The sequence below is a fragment of the Desmodus rotundus genome, chromosome 9, assembly GCF_022682495.2.
Source record: "Desmodus rotundus isolate HL8 chromosome 9, HLdesRot8A.1, whole genome shotgun sequence".
In the NCBI taxonomy this organism is placed as follows: Eukaryota; Metazoa; Chordata; class Mammalia; order Chiroptera; family Phyllostomidae; genus Desmodus; species Desmodus rotundus.
In genome coordinates, this window is record NC_071395.1 from 51,493,177 (window position 1) to 51,516,290 (window position 23,114).

At 45.7% G+C, this 23,114-nt stretch overlaps 1 protein-coding gene across 3 annotated transcripts; it reads left to right on the forward strand.

Moving 5' to 3' along the window:
- Positions 1 to 1,839: 1,839 nt before the first annotated feature.
- Positions 1,840 to 23,077, forward strand: NPM2 (nucleophosmin/nucleoplasmin 2). Of its 3 annotated transcripts, none has more exons than XM_024560604.3 (8): positions 1,840 to 1,894; positions 1,995 to 2,080; positions 2,193 to 2,318; positions 20,723 to 20,813; positions 21,572 to 21,774; positions 21,926 to 21,960; positions 22,807 to 22,840; positions 22,934 to 23,077. In XM_024560604.3, the coding sequence occupies exons 1-8, from the start codon at positions 1,840 to 1,842 to the stop codon at positions 22,976 to 22,978; spliced, it is 675 nt and encodes a 224-aa protein (XP_024416372.2). In that variant the 3' UTR covers positions 22,979 to 23,077. The 3 variants fall into 3 exon arrangements, with proteins under 3 accessions (XP_024416372.2, XP_024416373.2, XP_053767474.1); XM_024560605.3 differs by having other exon boundaries at positions 21,599 to 21,774; XM_053911499.1 differs by lacking the exon at positions 2,193 to 2,318 and having other exon boundaries at positions 1,995 to 2,086; positions 21,599 to 21,774.
- The last annotated feature ends 37 nt before the right edge of the window (positions 23,078 to 23,114 follow it).

Here is a 23,114-nt window from a genome sequence, read left to right on the forward strand (position 1 = left end):
CTAAAACATAGCCCATGCCGAGAGTTGCTTTCAAATGTTCATAGCATTTTTATCTAGAACAGTCTAAATCTGGATTACCCAAATGTCCATCAACAGGTGCATCAATCAGGCATGCGTTACAAGGAATCGGTGTATGCAGTGAGCCAGTTGGGGCTGGTTAGGCAAGTCTGAAATCCATAGGGCAGGTCATCAAAACTTCAGGGAAATCTCAGTTCTGCTCTTAGGGCCTTTGAACTAATTGAAGCAGGCCCAATATTTGCATAAAGGTAACTGATTGTAGATGTTGAGCATGTCTACAAAATACCTTTACAGACACACCTACATTAGCGTTTGGTTGAGTAATTGGGTACAATAGCCCAGCCGAGATGACAGCTGACCAGCAAATGACTGGATGTAGAGATTGTGGAATACTACTCTACAGTAAACGGGGGGGGGGGGGGGGGGGGGGGGGGGGGGGGACTGATACAAGCAACAGAAGGGATAAACAAATCTCAAACACATTTTATTCAGCAAAAGAGGGCAGACAAAACGGCCCTGTGACTCTGCTTGTGGTGTGAAGTTCTGGCATAGCTGATCTGTAGTGTCAGGGAGTGGGCATTTGCCTGGTGCCAGTTAGGCATCAGTGAGGGGAGGAGACTGGCTGCGGAGGAAACAGGAAAACTTGGGGGAGTGATGGAAATGACTGTGGTGATGACTACACAGGTGTGCACATTTGTCAAAATTCACCCAATTATACACTTCAAATGAGTTCACGTTCACATGTGAATTATTTTGCAACAAAGTTGACATGTAAAAAAAAGCTGATTCCTGCTAAGCACAAGACCCAGTCAGGGTTTCGGAGGGATCTGCCCAGGTACCCCCTCCAGCACCACTCGTGGAGAAGACTATCCTTTCCCCGTTGAGTACCTTCGCACCTGTGTTGAGAATCAGTGAAACTCAATGTAGGTGAGAAGCTCACGGGACAGAGTGAAGGAGGATGCGGGGGACAGAGGTCCCTGGCTGTCTCTGACTCTACACCGCTATTTGTACGCGACCGGCCCTGGTCAAGTCACTTCACAGTCGACTCCGCACCAGCTGGTGCAGCCGCCTCTCCGGTCACCTTCTTCATGCCCACCCCTTGCTGGCCATGGACAAAGCATCCTTCTGGAAACAGGGCTCTGCTGTCAGGAGACCACAGTCCTGGGGCGCACATTCAGGGGGAGGGAAAGGACAAGAAGAGAGGCGATGAGCACAAAGAAGTGCGAACGTTGCGGCTTCCTCCTGCGGGCAAAGCCTCTCCAAGCTGGGCAGCTCGGCGCGGTAGACCCCGGTGAGGTCCCGGTGTGGTCCCCGTCCCGCAGCACGCGCCTCACCTGGGAACAGTTAGAAGTGTAAATGCCCTAGGCCGCAGCCAGGCCTGCTCAATGGGAAACTGGCGGGGCCCAGCAGCACGTGCATTTCAACAGGCGCTCCAGGTGCTTCCGAGACCCACAGGAGGACGGGATGGCAGACGGGGCGGGAGAGCAGGGCCTCTCCTTTACGGCTGATGAGACACCGTCCGTGCTCTTCGTAGCCCTTTTAACAGCTGCGGAGGGCGGCCCGGGGGACGGGATGAGGCTGGCGTGAGAGCCCAGAGGGAGTGCTCCGAGGAAGGGCCCAGGGCGGGACCCGCACCCGCCGAGCAGCCAGGGTAAGGGCAGCCGGGCCCAGGGGGTGAGTGGGACCCGGAGGCACAGCGTGCGCCTTCCCGGGTGCGGGGCGAGGAGCGGGCAGCCGCGCCGAGTCCCTCCCCGAGGCGTCTGCCCGAGTCCTAGCCGAGCTCCGGGCTCCTCCGCAGCGCATCCCCGCTCCCCCCGCGCCATGCATCGCAGCCGCGCCACCAGCACCGCCGACAGGGCGACAGCCACGCTTTGGGGTGAGTGAGCACCGAGACCATGGTGGCGCGTCCTCCAGGTGAGGACTGCCTGGAGGAAGGGGCGCCTTCCTGAGCCCGCCCGCCCGGCTTTCCCTCCTAGGCTGTGAGCTAAACCAGGAGAAGCGGACCTGGACCTTCAAACAGCAGAAGGAGGGGAAGCAGGACTGTAAGGTGTTGCTCAGCACGGTGGGTGTCCCCCCAAGGCGGGGAGCAGGGACTCGGCCAGCTACAGAAGAAGGAGCAGGGGAGTCTCTGGCCCTGGGGTGACGGGGTGCCCTGCTGTTGTCAACCCTCTCAGATTTGCTTGGGCGAGAAAGCCAAAGAGGAGATGAACCTCGTAGATATCCTGCCCCCAGCAAGCCCGGAGGACAAGAGGCCGAAGCCCATCGCCATCGCCTCGCTGCACGCCTCAGTCCTGCCCACGGTGAGCCTTTCCCTGCAGGCCCAGGATTCTGCCTGCGCCGCCCGCCCCTGCGTGGGCACAGGGGTGGCCGTCCTGCGTGGGACAGCCATGCAGGGAGGTGGTGTAGCCCGGGAGGAAAGGCCCCAACTCAGCCCTGCTTCCAAATCAGCCTGCCCTTTACTATGTCTGAGAGCTTGGGTAAGTTAAGTGACTTCTCTTCTAAATCACATTAAAAAAAAAAAAAAAGATTTTCTTTATTTTTACAGATCAGGAAAGGGAGGGAGAAAGAGAGGGAGAGAAACATTGATGTGTGAGAGAGAAATCGATTGGTTGCCTCTTGCACACTCCCAGCTGGGGACCTGGCCTGCGACCTAGGCCTGTGCCCTGACTGGGAATCGATCCCCTGACTTTCGGTTTGCAAGCTGGCACTCAATCCACTGAGCCACACCAGCCAGGGCTAAATCACATTTTTTAACTGTTTACTCGTGGTGGCTTGCATACTGATTGTGTATCCAGAAATTCTCTTATTTCTAATAATTTACCTCTTGAGGTTTCTATGAAGTCATCGTCGTGAATAATGGCGGTTTGTGTGTCTTTTTAAAATCCTACTCCCCTGGTTAGGGCCTCAGTATAACATCAGATAGAATGGCAGTGATAGATGCCATCGCATCAGTCCTAACTACTTCTCAAAGAGCACCTCTGACATTTCCCCACTGAGCTTGACAGGGTTGGTAGACACCATCTGTCAGCTTCGGAAGTCCCCATCCAGCCCTACTCTTTTACAATTGGGGTTTCCTCTTTTTAAACATAAATGGTTATCAAATGCTTTTCTATTCAAATGATCTTGGGTTCTTTTCTTCTTTAATGTGTTAAGTGGTAAGTTATATTGATAGAATAACATTCAGCCAACTTTGCATTCCTGAGATAAACACTACTTGATCATAGTATAAACTTCTAAATTTGCTTTATTAATATAGTGAGACTTTTAAAAATTTTATACACTCATGAGTGAGGTTGTCCTGTAAACTCCTTATCTGGGTGTCAGGGCACACCAGCCTTGTGAACCAAGAGGCAGAGTGCTGTCTCCTCTGGTGGAACCGTGAAATAAGACTAGGATTCTCTTTCCTCAAAAATCGGGGAGGCTGACTTGTGAAAGGGCCCTCACACCTATTTTTTCTCTCTGAGATCTCCCTAGAAGCTCATTCGTTCCCATGGTTTTATTTTAATTTTTTTAAAGGCAATTTGATTTTTTTAAAGATTTTATTTATTTTTAGAGAGGGGAAAGGAGGGAGATTGAGTGGGAGAGAAACATCAATGTGTGGTTGACCATTATGTGCCTGCTATTGGGGGCTCGGCCCACAACCCAGGCATGTGCCCTGACTGGGAATCAAACTGGCGACCCTTTGTTCACAGGCTGGCACTCAATTCGCTGAGCCGCACCAGCCAGGGTTTGTTGCCATGGTTTTAGAGACCAACTATACAAAAGGAATACTCTGCAATTTAGTTCTATGAACCCAACCTCCCTCTTGTGCTCCAGCTCCTCTGTTCAGCAGAATATATTTAAGAGATATCCCAGACTTCACAAATCTAAATCCGAATTCTTGATTTTCATCTATAAGCTCTTTCCGTACCCCAACCTGACCCCCTCCTAGTAAATAGTTGTTCAGTCAGGACAAAACCTCCTTCTGCAACAGCCCATATCTGACCCACCAGCAAATCCCAATCTGACCTCAGCGCAACACCACCGTGCTGCACCCCGGCCCAGACGACCATTGCTTCTTGCCCAGTTTTAGCGCAGGGCCTCCTGACTGGTCTACCTGCCCTAACCCTTGGTCCCCTGTAGTCTAGTCCAGGGGTTGACGAACTACAGGGTTAAATCCGGCCCACTGCCTGTTTTTGTCAATAAAGTTTTATTGAAACACAGCCACACTCCTTCATTTACATATTATCCATGGCTGTTTTCACTCAGTAACAGCGGAGTTGAGTATTCTCCACAGAGACCATATGGTTTACCAACCTAAAATATTTACCATCTGGCTCTTTACAGAAAAAGTTTCCCAACCTCTGGTCTATTCTATGCACAGCTGACAGAAAGGTTCTGTTAAACAAAAGTCAGGCTGTGTTGCTCCTGTGCTTAGGTCAATGGCTTCCCGTTTCCAGCCCCCGGCACCCTCTCTGACCTCCACCCACGCTGCTCTCCCCTCCCTGACCCTGCTCAAACCCCACTGGCTTCCCTGACTATACCTTGACAATCCCCAACATACCCATCTTTGGAGTCCTCTCATTTATTGTTCCCCATGTCAGGGACATGCCTGTCCCCCATCTGGTCTTTGTTTGAATGCCATCTCATTAAAGAGGTCTTCCCTGGCCACCCACAACAGCATCCCCTCTGGCTCCCCAACCCATAATCACTTTTGCCCGCATAGGACCCATCCGCCAGCACGTCACTGGTGTATTCTTTCTCCCTAACCAGAATATAAGCTCCAAGAGAGCAAGGACTAGGGCTTGGCCTGTTTTGCTTGCTGCATTATCCACACTGCCTGCATAATAGTGCCTGGTAAACTGCAGGACCTCAGTATACAACGAAGGAGTGAGTCAATAAGCAAACGGACTAGGTGGGAGTGGTTCAATTTTAAGTTACTGTGATTTATTAAATAGTTTTTGATCTACTCAGATGTTTCTATTTGAGTAGGCTTTTACCAGCTCTATTGAGATGTGATTTAGAACAAGACTCACCAATGTTCAATGTACAACTTGCTACTTTTGACAAATGTATGTAATTGTGTAACCACCACACGGTGAAGCCTCTTTGCAGTCCTCCCCTGCTCCCTCGCAGCCTCGGCACCCTGGCCTACTTCCTGTTGCTGTAGTCTTGCCTTTTCTAGAATTCATTCAAACAGAAGTATGCAACACCTAGTCTCTTGTGCTCAGCTTTCTCCACTTAGCATAATGCTTTTGAGATTTATCCATGTTATTGGCAAGATAATAATGTGCCCTTTTCTATATTGAGTAATATTCCATTCTGTGAATATATGCTTATATAAAAATTGTTTATTCATTCACTTATTAATGTACATTTGGGTAGTTTCCAGCTTTATACTACTATGAATAAAGCTGCTATGAGCATTTAAGTGTATTTTTAAAGTATATTTCATTGATTATGCTACTACAATTTTCCCAATTTTTCCCCCTTTATCCCCCCTCCGCCCTGCACCCCCCAACCCTCCAGCATTCCCCATCTTAGTTCATGTCCATGGGTTGTACATATAAGTTCTTTGAGTCCTCTGTTTCCTATACCATTCTTAACCTCTTCCTGTCTATTTTATGCCTACTAATTATGCTTCTTCTTTCCTGTACCTTTTACCCCCTATTCCTCCCCTCCTCCTCTCCACTGAAAACCTTCCATGTGATCTCCATTTCTCTGATTCTGTTCCTGATTCTAGTTGTTTGCTTAGTACTTGTTTTCATTGTGTTTTTCTTTTTAGGTTCAGTTGTTGATAGTTGTGAGTTTGTTGTCATTTTACTGTTCATAGTTTTTGATCTTCAACTTCTTAGATAAGTCCCTTTAACATTTCATATAATAAGGGCTTGGTGATGATGAACTCCTTTAACTTGACCTATCTCGGAGACACTTAATCTGCCCTTCCATTCTAAATGACAGCTTTGCTGGATACAGTAATCTTGGATGTAGGTCCTTGCCTTTCATGACTTGGAATACTTTTTTCCAGCCCCTTCCTGCCTATAAGGTTTCTTTTGAGAAATCAGCTGACAGTCTTATGGAAACTCCTTTGTAGGTAACTGTCTCCTTTCCTGTTGCTGCTTTTAATATTTTCTCTTTATCTTTAATCTTGGGTAATGGAATTATGATGTGCCTTGGTGTGTGCTTCCTTGGGTCCAACTTCTTTGGGACTCTCTGGGCTTCCTGGAAGTCTATTTCCTTCTCCAGATTGGGGAAGTTTTCCTTCATTATTTGTTCAACTAAGTTTTCCATTTCCTGCTCTTGTTCTTCACCTTCTGGCACCTCTACATTCGGATGTTGGAAACGTTTAAAGTTGTCCCAGAGGCTCCTAAGCCTCTCTTCATTTTTTTGAATTCTTGTTTCTTCATTCTGTTCCAGTTGGATGTTTATTTCTTCCTTTTGTTCCAAATCGTTGATTTGAGTCCTGGTTTCCTGCCTGTCACTGTTGGTTCCCTGAATGTTTTGCTTTATTTCACTTTGGGTAGCCTCCATTTGTTACTTCATTTTGCAACCAAGCTTAATCAGTTCTGTGAGCATCCTGATTACAAGGGTTTTGAACCGTCCCTCAGACAGGTTGGCTACCTCCTCATCGCTTAGCTCTTTTACTGGAGTTTTGCTCTGTTCTCTCATTTTGGCCCTATTTCTTTGTCTTGGCACACCTGTTACGTTATAAGGGGGTGGGGCCTTAGGTGTTCTCCAGGGCAGGGCAGCCCTCTTTGCTGTGTTGAGGCGTTATAGGTCTGGTTGGTCTGGTTGACTGTTTCTTTAATTCCTTGGTTGTTGTAGTTCCATGCAGTTTGACTTTCTGGCACTTCTGGTTGTTTATTGTTTTTAGATCGGTTGTCATCCTCCTTTTGGTTGTGCGAGAAACAAAGGGTTTCTACGCCTCCATCTTGGCCGGAACTCAATAAATAGTCTAAGTGTTTGTATGGACATATTTTTCATTCCTCTTGAGTAAAAATGCCTGGGATGGAATTGCTGTATCATATAGCAAATGGATGTTAAACTTTGTACAAAACTGCCAAACTATTTTCCAAATTGCATTCCTACCAGCAATGCATGAGAATTACAGTTGCTCCACACCCTCACCAACACTTTGCAATTGTCAGTTTTAATTTTAGCCATTCCAGTGCCTATATAGTGGCATCTCATTGTGATTTCTTTAAATTTACATTTCCTTAATGACTGGTAATGCTGACCATTTTTTTGTTTGTTTGTTTTTTGGTCATTTGTATATCTCCTTTTGTAAAAATGCCTGTTTTGATTATTTTACCCATTTTTAAATTAATTTATACTTGTCGAGGTATAGGTTTTATTATTTTTTTATCCACCCGAGGACGTTTTCTCACTGCTTTTTAGAGAGAGGGGAAAAGGGAGAGAGAAACATCAATGAGAGAGAGAAGCATTGACTGGTTGCCTCCTGTACACACCAAGAACAGGGACCGAACTGAGGATTGTACATGCCCAGAACAGAGACTGAACCCACAACCTAGGTAGGTACCCTGACTGGGAATTGAACGCACAACCTTTTGGTTATGGATCGACGCTCCAACCAACTGAGCCACACTGGCCGGGGTGAGTTGTAAAGTATGTGATGGTCTAACCACTATGCTGTACACCTGAAACTAATGCGAAATAATATTGACTGTAAACTGCTGTTGGAAAAAAAGGTGCTAAATAGATATGTTTCCATCCTAAAAAATAATAATACAGCTTCAGCCCTGGCTGGTGTGGCTCAGTGGATTGAGCACCAGCCTGTGAACCAAGGGGCTGCCGGGTCAGGGTACACGCCTGGGTTGCAGGCCAGGTCCCCAGTAGGGGGTGCGTGAGAGGCAACCACACACTGATGTTTCTCTCCCCCTCTTTCTCCCTCCCTTCCCCTCTGTTTAAAAATAAATAAATAAATCTTTTTAAAAAATACAGCTTTGGCCCTGACCAGTCGGTTGGGCGCCAGTCCACAAAGCGAAAGGTCACGGATTCAATCCCCGGTCAGGACACAGGCCTGGGGTGCAGGTTCAGTCCCTGGTTAGGGAGAGAAGCAGCCCGTCAGTGTTTCTCTCTCACACTGATGGTTTTTTCTTTATCTTTTTCCCTTCCTTACCCTCCCTCTAAAAATAAATAAATACAATCTTTAAAAAAAATTTTCCAAGTAATGGGGATTTTGTAAGATTCTTTAATTGATTTCTAGTTTAATTCCATTGCGGCCTGAGAACACTCTGTGTGGTTTCAGTCTGAACTGTGTTGCGACTTGTTTTATGACTCACAGTGTGTTCTACTTCAGTGAGTATTTCATTTACACTGGAAGGTGTGTTCTCCTTTTGCTGGGTGTGTTGCTCTATAAATTTCAATTACATCAAGTTGGTTGGTAGTTTTGTTGGAGTCTTCTATATTCTTACTCATTATCTGTCTCCTTGATCTATTAATTACTGAGAGGAGAATGCTGACGTCTTCACCAATAATTGTGCTTTGTCGGTTTCTCCTTTCAGTTATCAGTCTTTGCTTTCTGTATTTTGAAGCTCCTATTAGGCACATACACTTCTGAGGCTGCAGTATCCTGTTGGTTAATTGATCCCTTATCATTACGAAATGTCCCTCTATCCCTGGTAGATATTCTAAAGTCTACTTAGCCTGATTAATATGGTCAATATAGCCCTCTTTTCATTAGTGTTTGTGTGGCATTTTTTCCTGGTTTTCTAATTTTTTTATTTTACTGTAAATAATCTCTGTATCTTCATATATAAAGTAGATTTCTTCTAGATACTATATAATTGCGTCTTGCTTTTTATCCAAACTGGTAATCTCTGCCTCTTAATTAGAGTATTTAAAGCATTAACATTTATTGAATTACCAAAAAGGTTGGGTTTAAATGTATCATCTTGCTATTTGTTTTCCTATTGGTCCCACCTGTGCTCCATTTTTCCCTCTTTTTGGTCTTCTTTTGGAATAACTGTTTTTTATCATTACATTCTCATTTCTACCATTGGCTAATACCTTACCTCTTTGCTATTTTTTTTAGTGGTTACTCTAGAGATTCTACATGTATCTTAAACTTACAACAGTCCACATTCAAATACTATTACACCACTTCGTCTATGAGTATCTCACTACAAAGACTTCCGTCTCACGCCCCCTCCTTTACACTATTGTGGTAATAACTTTTGCTTCTAGATATGCTATAAATCCCACACTTCACTGTTTTTTGTCTGTGCTTTAAACAGTCTTTGTTTTAAAGAGATTAGGAATCAGAGTGACATGTTTCACATTTACCCCTTCATGCCTTTGTGTATATTCAAGTTTCCATTTGGTATCGTTTTCCTTCTGCTGGAAGGGCTTAAACATTTCCAGCAATGGAGGTCTGCTTGTGATGAATTCTTTCAGCTTTTGTATGTCTGAAAAGCCCTTATTTCACTTTAGTTTTGAAAGGTATTTTCACTGGGTAGAAAACTCTAGGTTGAGCTTTTTTCTTTCCACACTTGAAAAACATTGCTAGATCTCTCCAAACAAAGCTTGTGGCATTTGGAGAGATCCACTAGCACCTTTGTCTTCACTCCTCCGTATATAATGTCTCTTTTCCTCTGTCTGCTCTTACGATTTTTCTCCTTATTGCTGGTTTTGAGCATTTTGATTATGAAATACTCAAAGGGTTCGTTGAACTTCTTAGACATGTGGGCTTATTGTTTTCACCAAATTTGGAAATTTTGTGGCCATTATTTATTTCTTCAAATATTTTTTCTGCTCCCCCTTTCTTTCATGTCTTGGCTGGAGAATTCAATTACATATGTACTTGGCTACTTAAAGTTGTCCCAAAGTTTGTTGATGATGCTCTATCCACTTTCTAAAAATACTTTTCCTCCATGTATTTCAATTTGGATAGTCTTTATTCAATATTATTACTGTTTTCTTTTGCAGTATCTCATTTGCTGTTAACATCATCAGTATATTTTCATCTCAGATATTGCAGTTTTCATCTCTATAAATTTTGAGTCTTGTCTCAAAAATTTCAGTCTTAACCTCTAGTTTCTTTTTTTTTTTTTTTTTAAGGAAGAAAAATTTTTCAACATTTTATTTATTTACTTTTAGAGAGAGGAGAAGCGAGAGAGAAAAAGAGGGAGAAAAACATGGATGTGCAAGAGAAACATCAATCGGTTGTCTCTTGCACGCCCCCAACTGGGACCTGGCCTGCAACCCAGGCATGTGTTCTGACTGGGAATAGAACCTGTGACCTCTTGGTTTGCAGGCTGACACTCAATCCACTGAGCTACACCAGCCAGAGCATAGTTTCTTTTATTTAATTTTATTTTTCAATTACAGTTGACATTCAATATTATTTTATATGAGTTTCAGGTGGACAGTGTACTGGTTAGACAATCACACACTCTACAGAGTGATCCCTCCTATGTCTCCAGTACCCACCTGGCCCATTCAAGGTCATTACATCATTATTTACCACACTCCCTGTGCTGCACTTCACATCCCCATGACTAATTTGTTTACCTCTAGTTTCTTAAGCATATGGACTACAGTCATAATAATTACTTTAATATTCTTGTCCACCAATTCTATCATTTGTGTCAGTTTTGACTGAATTTTTATCTTCATTATGAGTTGTGGCTTCCTGTTTCTTTGCATGTCTGGTAATTTTTAATTTGATGCTAGACATGAACTTTACCTTGTTGAACTCTGGACATTTTCATAGTTGTATTCTGGGATGTACTCAAGTTACTTAAATACCATTTGATCCTTTTGGGCCTTGTTCTTAAGCTCAGTTTGGGGGCACTAAAGATGAGTTCATTCCCCCACACACCTCCTACTGTGGCAAGACCTTTCACAGCCCTCCAGCAGGTGGTCCGTATGTTAGGAGGTTTTCCACTCCAGCGGCTGGAAACAGGCACTCTCTCTGACCCTGTGGGAGTTCTTGCCCAGCCCCACGTAGTCTCCTCACATGCGGCGCTGACCACTCCCAGGCTGAATACCCAAGGGGTACTTTCTCCAAATCTCTGGAGCTCTGCTTTGCAGTTCTCTCCTCTCCTGTATTCTCTGTGAGCTCAAGGTGCCTTGGCTTCCCAGGTTCCCAGGTCCAATTTCTCAATTCAGGGAGATCTCTGGGCTCTGGCTGTGTCTCCCCCACCCTCCTACACTGTCCAGGAAGGATGTTTGGACAGTCATAGGGCTCATCTCATTTGTGTCCCATCTCTCTGGGATGAGGTCTTCCTTGACTCATGTCTAACATCTTGAGAGCCATATTTCCTATATTATGTTTTTTTCTTTTTAGTTATTTCAAGTTGAAAGGTAAATTCAGTCCCTGTTACTTACTGGGCCAGAACCAAAGGTCTGCTCTGAGTTATTTGATTATTTCTTTTTTCATACTATTGTTTATGCTACAGACTGATAATTGTTTTCATCACTACTGTATCTGGTACTATATCCTTCTTTTTTAAGTTACCAGTATTGTTTATTATCTTTCCCTCTCACACCCTTAATTTCAATCATTGGAGATTAGTATGGTTGGTTGGTTTTGTTTGTTTGTTTTCCCCAAAGAACCACCTTATGGTTTCATTAGTATTTCTATCACTTCCCTTTTTTCTATTTTATTAGTTTCTCTTGTTATCTGATATTGTCTGCTTTCTTTGTTGCTTTTTTTCTTTTTTCACTTCCTCAGTTAGATATTTAGGCCATTCATGTTCTAGCTTATTTTTCCAAGTAAATTTTATTGATTTACTTTAAGTACCATAAATTTCCCTCTGAGGATTTTTTTAGCTGCATCTCTCAATTTGTGTTTCATAGTATTTTCACTTTATTTCATTTTAAATATTTTCTAATGTCATGACTTATTTGATACATGAGTTACTTAGAATTTTTAAATTTTCAAACATATGAGTGGGTTGAGTTATCACTCTTTTTCTCAATGTAGCTGCAATGGAAAGTGTGGTCTTTACATATATCAATTCTTTGAAACTTGAATTGTAGCCTGCTGCATGGTAGCATCACAGAATTCTACATGCGTCCATTGAATCAAGCCTATTCATTGTGTTCTGATCTATATATTTCCATCTCCCTGATCTACCAATTACCAAAAGAAATATGTTGAAATTATCTATTATGATTGCAGATTTTCAGTGGATTCTTATAATTTTACTGTTTGCTTTATAGGTGTTTTTAATTGAATTTTTAAAAAGATTTTTATTTATGAGGTTCCAGCCAAGATGGAGGCATAGGTAGACACACTGTGCCTCCTCACACAACCAAACGAAGGACAACAACAATTTAAAAACAAAAAACAACCAGAACTGACAGAAAATCAAACTGTACGGAAGTCTGACAACCAAGGAGATAAGGAAGAAACATTCATCCAGACCGGTAGGAGGGGTGGAGACGGGCTGCTGGGGCAGAGAGGACTCGCAGCAAAGCCACAGCTGGCGGACCCAGCGAGGTGGCGGATTGTGGAACTGGGCAGGCCAGGCTACAGCTAGCAGACCCCACAAGGTGGTGGCTGGCAGACCCTGCAGCCCCACATTCGTGCATAGATAAACCAGGAGGAATGGTGGGGGAGCAAAGCAGACCACACAACTCAGGGCTTCAGTGCTGGGAAGTAAAGCCTCAAACCTCTGATTGAAAACACCTGTGGGGGTTGAGGCAGCAGCAGGAGAAACTCCCAGCCTCACAGGAGAGGTCATTGGAGAGACCAATAGGGGCCTAGAGCGTGCACAAGCCCACCCACTCAGGAATCAGCACCAGTGGGGCCCAATTTGATTATGGGTACTGGAGGGAGTGACTGAAATCTGGCAGAGAGTGGAGCAAGCGCCATTGCTCCCTCTTGGCCCCTCCCCCACATCCAGCATCAAAGCCCAGCTATCAGCGTTACCCCACCCCGGGTGAACACCTAAGGCTCCGCCCCTTTACATAACAGGAGCACCAAGACAAAAAAAATGACCCAAATGAAAGAACAGATCAAAGCTCCAGGAAAAATACAACTAAGCAACAAAGAGATAGCCAACCTATCAGATGCACAGTTCAAAACACTGGTAATCAGGAAGCTCACAGAATTGGTTGAATTTGGTCGCAAATTAGATGAAAAAATGAAGGCTGTACTAAGAGAAACAAAGGAAAATGTACAGGGAAGCAATAGTGATGCGAAGGAAACTGGGACTCAAATCAATGGTGTGGACCAGAAGGAAGAAAGAAACATCCAACCAGAAAAGAATGAAGAAACAAGAATTCGGAACAATGAGGAGAGGCTTAGGAACCTCCAGGACATCTTGAAACGTTCCATCATCCGAATTATAGGGGTGCCAGAAGGAGAAGAGGAAGAACAAAAAAATGAAAACTTATTTGAACAAATAATGAAGGAGAACTTCCTCAATCTGGCAAAGGAAATAGACCTCCAGGAAGTCCAGGAAGCTCAGAGAGTCCCAAAGAAGCTGGACCCAAGGAGGAACACACCAAGGCACATCATAAGTACATTAGCCAAGATTAAAGATAAGGAGAGAATCTGAGAAGCAGCAAGAGAAAAGGAGATAGTTACCTACAAAGAAGTTCCCATAAGGCTGTCAGCTGATTTCTCAAAAGAGACCTTACAGGCAAGAAGGGGCTGGAGAGAAGTATTCCAAGTCATGAAAAGCAAGGACCTACATCCAAGATTGCTCTATCCAGCAAAGCTATCATTTAGAATGGAAGGGCAGATAAAGTGCTTCTCAGATAAGGTCAAGTTAAAGGAGTTCATCATCACCAAACCCTTACTATAGGAAATGTTAAAGGGACTTATCTAAGAAAAAGAAGATAAAAAATATAACAGTAAAAATGACAGCAAACTCACAGTTATAAACAACCACACCTAAAACCAAAACAAAAGCAAACTAAGCAAACAACTAGAACAGGAACAGAACCACAGAAATGGAGATCACATGGAGGGTTATCAATAGGGGAGTGGGAGGGAGAGATGCGGGGAAAGGTACAGAGAATAAGTAGCATAAATGGTAGGTAGAAAATAGACAGGGGGAGGGTAAGAATAGTATAGGAAATGTAGAAGCCAAAGAACTTATAAGTATGACCCATGGACATGAACTATAGGGGGGGAATGTGGGAGGGAGGGGGTGGCAGGATGGAGTGGAGTGAAGGGGGGGAAATGGGACAACTGTAATAGCATAATCGATAAATATAATAAAAAGAAGAAAAAGATTTTTACTTATATTTAGAGAGAGGGGGAGAGAGGGAGAAAGAGAGGGAAAGAAACATCAATCAGTTGCCTCTCACAGACCTGGCCTGCAACCTAGGCACGTGCCCTGACCAGGAATTGAACCAGCGACCTTTCAGTTCACAGGCCGGCACTCAATCCACTGAGCCACACCAGCCAGGGCTAATTGAATTTTATAGATAACTGTAGATTCACTTTCAGCTATAAGAAATAAGACAGAGATATCCTTGTACATTTTGCCCACTTGTCCCCAATGGTAACATTTTGCAAAACTATAATATATGGAAACCAGAATATTGACACCAATACAATTGGGCTCTCATTCCACACAATTTTACCACCTCAGTTCATATGTCCCCCACCACAGCAAGGTGCCAAACAGCTCAACACCACAGGACTCTTGTGTGCCTCCACCCTCCTCCCTCCTGCTCTCTCCCCACCCCAGCACCCTGGCAACTACTAGTCTGTCTCCATTTTCTAAAATTTGGTTGTAGAAATAGGTTCATACATATGTAACCTCTTTGGAACTGGCTTTTTTCACTCAGCATAATTCCCTGGAAATTCATCCAAGTTGCTGTGTGCATTCTTTGTATTGCTGAGTAGTATTCCGTGGTATAGATATACCACAGCTCGGCCATTCGTCTGTGGGAAGGCTGGGTTGATTCCAGCTTGAAAGTACTATGAATAAGCTGCTAGGGACGTTTGTGTAAAGGTCTTCGTGTAAGCCTACATTTTCACTTCTCTGGGATGAACAGGCACGCAGGCACGCAGTTGCTGGGCACGCAGTTGCTGGGGCCTGTGATAGCTGTGTGTTTACTTTCTCAAAGCACCACATTATTTTCTAAAGTGACTGCGCCATTTTACATTTCCACCTGCAGTGCGTGAGTGGTCAGGCTTCTCTGCATTCTCACTGGCCTTTCAGCTTGTCACTTTTCCTCATTGTAGCCATTCTGCTATTTATTTGCATTTCCTGATGGCTAATGAGGTTGAGCATTTTTTCATGTGTTTATTTGCCATCTGTATATTCAGAAAAATGTCTGGTCATGGCTTTGGCCCATTTCCTAATTGGATTGTTTGGCTACTGTTGAGTTTTGCTAATTCTTTATATATCCTAGACACTACTCCTTTGTCAATTATATGGTTTGCAAATATTTTCTCTCCAATCTATAACTTATCTTCTCTTCCTCTTCACAGGAGCTTTTCCAGAATAAAAGTTTTTTTTAATCTTGATGAGGTCCATTTTGCGTCGTCTGAGATCACAAAGATGGTCCATTTCTTCTGTCCAGAAGCCTCACAGTTTGATGCTTATATTTAAGTCCATGGTCTGTTCTGAGTTCACTGTTGTTGTATAAGCTGTAGGTCAAGGCCGATTTTGTTGCCTATGGACAGTCAACACCGTTTGTTGAAAAAGCTATCCTTCTTCCACTTAACTGACGTTGTGCCTTTGTCAAAAATCGGTCGCACATGTCTGTGTGGGTCTGTTTCTAGGTCTTCTGTGCCACTGATCTGTGGGCGTCCCCGTAACACCTCACTGTCTGGATTTTTGCAGCTACAGCTCTTTGTCTGTCTGTGCTGTGTGGTGGTGCCCATGACTTACAGAGCTAGCGTCCTTATCAGCCAAGTTTTTATCAGTCAATAGGTGTAGCTCTCTTTATTCCTAAAATGCTTATTGAATTAAAGCCTAAATCATATGACATTAATTTGGTTCTCAGTTGCCCCTCAATATCCATTATTCCTTTATTCTTTAGCAGTGGAATTCATGACTTTTAGCTGGCCACCAGGTTATGGTGAGTGAAAACTGGATTCCTTCTCCATCAGGCGTGGCCAGGAAGCTCTGGACAGTGGAAAGCAAGCAGAAGTGGTCTCTTTCCCATCTGCAGTGTGACTGTTTCTTGTCTCCTTCTCCTTGCTGCCGGCTGGAATGTGGAGGTATTGGCTAGAATCTGAGCAGCCATCTGGCCAGAAGGCAGAAGCCACGCACTGAGGATGGGAAGCGACACCATATACACAGCCTGGACCCCTGGAGTTGGAGGAGCAATATGCCTGCAGCTGCTCACGTCTGGGCTTAGTTCAGATGACAAAGAAATAAGCTTCTTTCTAGCTTGTGTCAGCTATCGTTGCTGCATTTTCCATCACTTCATACCAAACCTCATCCTAACAATACAAGCAGCTCATTTGTTAAGGACAATGTGTTTTATTTTAGAACAACTTCAGGACTGTGATAAAGCTGAGAGGAAGGTACAGAGACCTCTCAAGCATTGCCCACCCAACGCCCACAGAGTTCCCTGTTGTCTGCACCATGCACACCACTCAGCACAGCCAGCGTCGTGGTCATTCTCAGTAGGTGTGGCTGCAGCCGCGGGGACCCAACCCAGGGGCTTTGACAAATCTGAGATTTATTTCTGTTTTGCATAGGAGGCCAGAGATAGGCAATCTAGGGCTAGCGAGATGGCTCCATGGTCACCAAAGTCCAGTCTCCTCTTCTCTCTCTCCCATCCTTAGTGCAGAGCTTCCAGCCTCAAGATGACCTTACAGTCTAGGAAGGCTGCTACAGCTCCAGCCCTCACTGCTGCATTTGCGGTAATAGGAAAGAAGAAGCAAGGAAAGACCAAAGGGGCTTTCCTCTGTTCTCTGTCCGCCTTTTAAGGAACCATTGCCCAAGTACTACCTATTAAATTCTGCTTAATACTTGTTGGTCCAGAAATTAGTAACATGGTCATAGCTAACTGCAGAGAAGACTGGGGAATGCAGTCTTTGGCTGGGCGCAATATTTGAATGATATCAGGGCGCTGTTATTATGGAAGAAGGGAAGAAGGGACATTGGCTAAACAACTGGAAGTCCCCGTCACATCTGGGCAGATGCCTCCATCTCTTTACTTCGGTGTTCCTGACCTTACGTTTTAGATGTGTCTCTTATAAGCAGCATGTAGCTAGACTTGGCTTTAATCTGTCTGTCCTGCATAGTCTTTTTGTGTTTATTTTGCTTGCTAATATGCTTGGTCTTATTTGTAACATGCCCTTTGTATTCCTACTTTCCTCTTTTATATATATTTTTTTATTGTTTCTTCTTTTTCTGTCTTTGTTAGATTGACTACACTTTCTCCCCACCCCCTTTTTTTTCTACTGGTTTGGAAGCTATAGTACCTCATTCTAATTTTTATTGGTGGTCCTTAAATTTTTTAACAATCATGCATGATTAAAGTCTAAAATTAATGTTTTTACTCCTCCCAAACCATCCAGGGAGCTTTTCCAATTTCCCTCTTCTTCCTTTACATGTTGTTCTCCTGCAGTGTTTTAGCTTCAAGTTGTTTTAAACCCACGCGGCACTAGTCAGCACCAGTGCTGTGTCATTTTACAGCGATGCTTCAAGTTCCTCTTTGCTTACTGACTCGCCTGCTCTCCACTGCTTCTTGCATCCACTTCTTCCTTCTCAATGTAATTGTCATCCTCTTGAAACGCCCTCTAGTAAGCCTGGGAGTAGTGAACTTGCTTGGGCTTGGCCTGGAAATATCTCTATTTTCCCCTCATTTCTTCATGATAGACGGTTTCTGTATAATTCTAGGTGGAGAGGTAGTTTCCCTGAAAACTTTGGAGATGTTATTTTTCTGGCTTTCTGTGTTGAAATCTTCAGTCTGTCTGGTTCTTGTGCCTTTGTTTTAGACATCTGTCTTTCCTCTTTGGTTTATCTTGAGATAATCTCTTTGTTTTTATGATCTACCATTTCACCTTGGCATGTTCAAGTACAGAATTAGTATCATGTTTTATCTGTTCAGGATTTCGGTCTCCTGGATATAAGAATCTGTAGCTGGGCTCGTTTCTGGAAAACCTTGGTGGTTTTCACTTTGCATACTGACTCCATTCTCTGCAGTCCCCTACTCTGATGAGATGCGTGTTGGGTCATCTTGTCCTGGCCTCCAGGGCTCAGCTTCTCATTCACGTTTTGTTAATCTACCTCCCTGTGGTGCACTCTGGGTAATTTCTTCACAGTAGTGATCCAAATGACAGATTCTTGCTTCAACGGGCTTACTCTGCTTTTTAATCATTCAGTTTATTTCAATGCTTATACAAGGTCTGTCCAGAAAAAGTCCAGCCATTGTTAATATAACGAGAACAGTTTGCGTGACATCGATGTAACCTGGCAGCCAAGGACAGTGGACTGGAATGCGCATGTGTGAACCATGACAACTTCACTGTACTAGTCAGAGGGGGGTAGACGCCACCGAGTGAGCGTGTGTGCTGTGTGGCCATTGCATTTCAATTGACTAAGTAGAGCAACGAATCTGCCTCAAATTTTGCCTTAAGCAGTCATTTGTTGCCTTCTGCCGACCGCAGGCTTCCTTCTTGTACGTTGAGTAATTTTAGGTGACAAATTGTCTTCAGGGTTTTGTTTCCTCTAAAAGAATTCTGTGTGAAAAGAATGGAGAGTGGTTTTTGGTTTGCGCCTGCCATTTGCCCCAGAAACGTCACAAGCCAGGATTTTATCCGCATTTCCTGGCCTGGCAGTGCCCTCCCGGCACACGCAGGCTTCATACAGGTGACAGGTCCCAGGGGACTTCTGCTCCACTCCCGTTTCTTTGTTACCTTTCTGTGAGGTATCTTTTTCTTTCATTCTTTTTTATCTTTATTCTTTGAAAACAGAAATTTAATAACGGTGAGACCCATTAGAAGTTTAATAAAGGTGAGACCTCCTGTACACCTGGGAGAGACCCAAGAAAACTGAGTAACTCTCCAAAATGGTCCAAGCCACCACCTTTTCTTAAATTTTATTTTTCAATTATAGTTGGCATTTAATATTATTTTGTGTTCATTTTGGGTGTTCAGCATAGGGGTTAGACAAGCATACACTTTACAAAGTGCCCAGCAGGCCCCACGCACAGCTATTACAGTATTACTGTCTTCCCTGTGCTGTACTCTCCATCCCCGTGACTGCTCTGTAACCGCCAATCTGTACTTCTCAGTCCCTTCCCCTTTTCTGGTGTGTAGTTTCTTCCCTTTTCTGGTGTGTAATTTTCCAGTTGTTGGTTTGGGGTTCTTTAGCCCCTCTCCTTGCACTTCACCGTGGGGCCTCTTACTGAGGTGCAGCCCTTGGAGCGTCCTGGCCTCTGTGCAGTGGGCTCTGGGCAATTCTGCCGTCCTGAACCAAGGTCTGTCTCCTGTCCCTGAGTGCATGTTAGTTTCCAGTGCATTTCCCTTCAGCAGCTACAGCAGCAGCAGCTTGCACAGGCTTCCTCGATGCACAGGGACCCTCCTTTCTGTCTTCCTGTTCAGCCACGCAGAGAAAACATTGCATTACATTTTTTTTTAAGACTTTATTTAGTTTTAGAGAGAGGGGAAGGGAGGGAGAGAGGGAGAGAAACATCAATATGTGGTTGCCTCCCACACGCCCCCTGCTGGGGACCTGGCCTGCAACCCAGGCATGTGCCCTGACTGGGAATCAACCTGAGAAGACCCCTTTCTTCTCAGCACTCAGTCTACTGAGCCACCCCAGCCAGGGCCATTGCATTACATTTTATCCAGCCTCTCCATGTGTCTGTGGCTGCACTTTGGTTCGCTCCTTCACTCCCAGTCTGAACCAGAAACTCTCAAGTGAATCTCTGAGCCCCAGTGTCCTCTGTAAAGTAACAGCACCTCCTTCACCGGTGAGGAGTTAAAGGAGGTAAAGCAAGTAAAATGCTCCGTGTGGGGCCTGGCACGTGGTAGGAACTCAATAAATAAGTATCATCATTGTTACTCTAGAAACTGGAATGTCTGGAAAAATATAAAGAAATTACATACTGAACTAGCCATTGAAAATTATGGTTAGCACTTTAATATATTTCCAACCTTTATTCATAAGCATATCCGCACATTACTCGTAAGACAAAAGTCTCTCTGTACGTACAGGTTTGCATCTGCCTTTTTGTTGCGTCTGTGACACTACGAGACCAGCTAAGGACTTCAGAGTCTTTAGTCTCCCTGAGCCCAGCCTTCCCGCTTGGGCAGGGCTCAGCAAGGGACCTCATCCTGGCTTGTAAACCAGGCTCTCTCTGTGTCGTCACGTGGGGCGGGCTCTCTAGTCTCGTCTCAAAAGGACGCTAATCCCGTGGTGACTCTTCTGACCCCATCTAACCCTAATCCCCTCCCAGAATTCCCCTCTCCAGACACACCAGAGACTGGGCTTTAACCTGACCGTTCGATTCCGGAGACAACGGTTTAGTCCAGAGCAGTAGGATTTCTCTGTTTAACAGCCGCCCTCAGGGAAGCCTGTCTGCGATCTGAGCAAGAACGAGATGATCAGACTTGCGTCTCCTCCGACTGAGCCCCCTCGGCAGGCAGAAAGGCCGGGGAGTGGGGGGGGAGTTGGATAGCACCCCGGAGTCCCGGGAGCCCTCGGAGTGTGTGTGACCGGGGAGTGGGGAACAAACGGGAGCGTTTCTGCTGGAGGCGCGCTCCAGCCCTGCATCAGCCGCGGCCACGCATCTTCTCCGCTCTTGCCCCCACACCCCTGCCCTGCAGGTCATGATGGGCCTGGAGCTTTCTCCTCCTGTCACCTTCCAGCTGCGGGCTGGCTCTGGGCCCGTGTTCCTCAGCGGCCAGGAATGCCACGGTGAGTCGGGGCCTGGACTGAGAGCGCAGTGCCTAGCGCGGGCCACGGGCAGAATAAATAATTGGACCCTTGAGGGATTCTTGAAGGATTAGAGAAAAACCCCAAAGGCAACACCGTTGCCAGTAGCCCAGACTGGAAGGCCACAGGCAGGGATCCTCCCCGCAGTTCCCCTTCACCACCCTGCGGGATCCCCACCACCACCCCTCTGACCTGAGGGTAGGGTGTACTTGGCTTCAGATCACAGAGCAGTTGTGAGGAATGGATGGGATGTTCAGGAAAAGCCGTGAGCACAGTGCCCAGTACTAGCACACACCAACAGTGTTAGCTTCAAGGGAAGGACGCTGCTGGTGGCCACAGGGACCCTGGCAAGTCACTGCGCTGTTGACTATTTTACTATCCCCTTAACTGGCCCTCTTCTCCATCCAGTTGTGCATCTCTCGTCAGGGTGCCCTCCTGCCCCCAAACTCTAGCAGGGACCACTTCCCTTAGGATAAGACCTGAAGTCCTTAGCTGCTGCCACACTCCTTCCTACCCAGCCAGACCCCAGCTCACCCTTCCCACCTCCTTCGACCACCCTCCACCCCCTGGGGCTGCCTGGATCTCTCACCCCGCCCCACCTCCACTTTGTCAAGGAGGCCAGGAGGGGCTCGCCAGATGGACAGACGGACACTTTCACCCCTGTGCTGGGACCCCCAGGGCACCTATCAAGCTGGAAAATGGGGTGGGAGCCAGGGGCCCTGGGGGTCCCATGCTCAGAGGCCCTGCCCCTTTGCCATGCATTGCAGATGACACCTTGGAGGAGGAGGAGGAGGAGGAGGAAGAAGAGGTGGAAGAAGAGGAGCCAGAGGAGGAAGATGAGGAAGACGATGAGGAGGATGACGATGTGGATGTGTCCCTAGAGGAGACCCCTGTCAAACCAGGCAAGAGGCTGGTGCCCCAGAAGCAGAGCAGCGTTACCAAGGTGAGGGAGGGGACCTTGCTGAGGCTCCTGGGTAACCTGGGCCAGGCCTCCTGAGCTGAGCGTGCAGGAGGCGGGAGCCCTGCCAGGGCACAGCGAGGCTGCTCAGGCCCTCGCCCTAACCGCCCTCAGGATGCTTGTGTTTGGTTCCCAGAAAAAGAAGATGGATAAAGAAGAGGAAGTGATGAGGTAACTCTTCCCATCTCTTAACTTGACCAAGCTCTTTGGGTGAAGGTGTGCAGTACTGGAGAGAGTGTGGTGTGCCTGGTGTGTGCACATGTGCACGTGTGTGCACACAGGATACTTACTCAGTGTGCTGCCATGGTAGGCTGGTGCAGCCTTTTTGAAAAGCACTAACTTTTCCTATCTTCTGAGCTAACTCCACTTGTGGCAATTCCTTTCCAAGGAGTGCATCCAGATTATGGGAGAATTATATGCACTAAGAGACCCATCACTGCATTACTCAAATGAAGGCCTTCTAAATGTCTACCGGTGTAACAGCAGGTTAAACTAGGTCACATTTCTCCATGGGTGTCACATAGGCACATGAAGAAGATGGCAACCTGGAAAGGTTCATGGAATTAAAAATAACAGGATATTAAAAATCTTTTTATTTTACATGCTATTAGAAGAAAACAAAGAAAGAAAGGTACTGAGAGGAAATACATCAAAATGTTAATATTTTATTGGGAGGGAAATAACATAAGGAATTTATCCTGTTCTTTAGTTGCTCTATTTTTGCAATGTAACATCACTTGTATAAGGAAAAGGAAACATTGGTGGTAAATACAAGAAAGCAGAAGCCCGAGAAAAGCCATCTTGTCTCACACACAGGAGTCAGAGTGGCCCATGGCAGGCAGGCAGCAGGTGCAGAGGTGGACTCTGAGCCTCCCCTCTCTGGGCCCAACCCCCAGCTCCAGGAAATGCCCAGGGCCCTGCTTCCCAGGGGGCACACTGGGCAGCCGGGCTGTGGCCCCAGGCTGAGCGCTCTCTCTCTCACCCTCTCTCCAGCCTCATCCCTCACCTCTGTTCCAGACCCAGTCTGAAAGACAAGAGCCCTGTAAGGAAGGTGGGTCCACAGAAGGGGCTGGCCCTGGGGTGGGGGATGGGGGGTGGCCTCCGGGAAGGAGTGCGAACCTGGAGCCCTCCCTTCTCTCCATAGGCCAAAGCCACACCCAGAGCCAAAAAGCCCGGATTCAAAAAATGAGGAGCCAGGAGTGGCCTGGTCCCAGTGATGGTGGGAGGGTGGGCCAAGCCACCATGCAGAGTGGGCTTCCATGGGGTATGCTGTGGACCCACACCTCCTCCCTGGGGCCCTCCATCTGAGGCTGAAGGTGATGGAA

Coding starts and splice junctions, on each gene's coding strand:
- NPM2 (XM_024560604.3), top strand. CDS start 1,840: ATGCATCGCAGCCGCGCCACCAGCACCGCCGACAGGGCGACAGCCACG. Junction 1,895..1,994: donor GGCGACAGCCACGCTTTGGG/GTGAGTGAGCAC, acceptor TTTCCCTCCTAG/GCTGTGAGCTAAACCAGGAG. Junction 2,319..20,722: donor ACGCCTCAGTCCTGCCCACG/GTGAGCCTTTCC, acceptor CCTGCCCTGCAG/GTCATGATGGGCCTGGAGCT.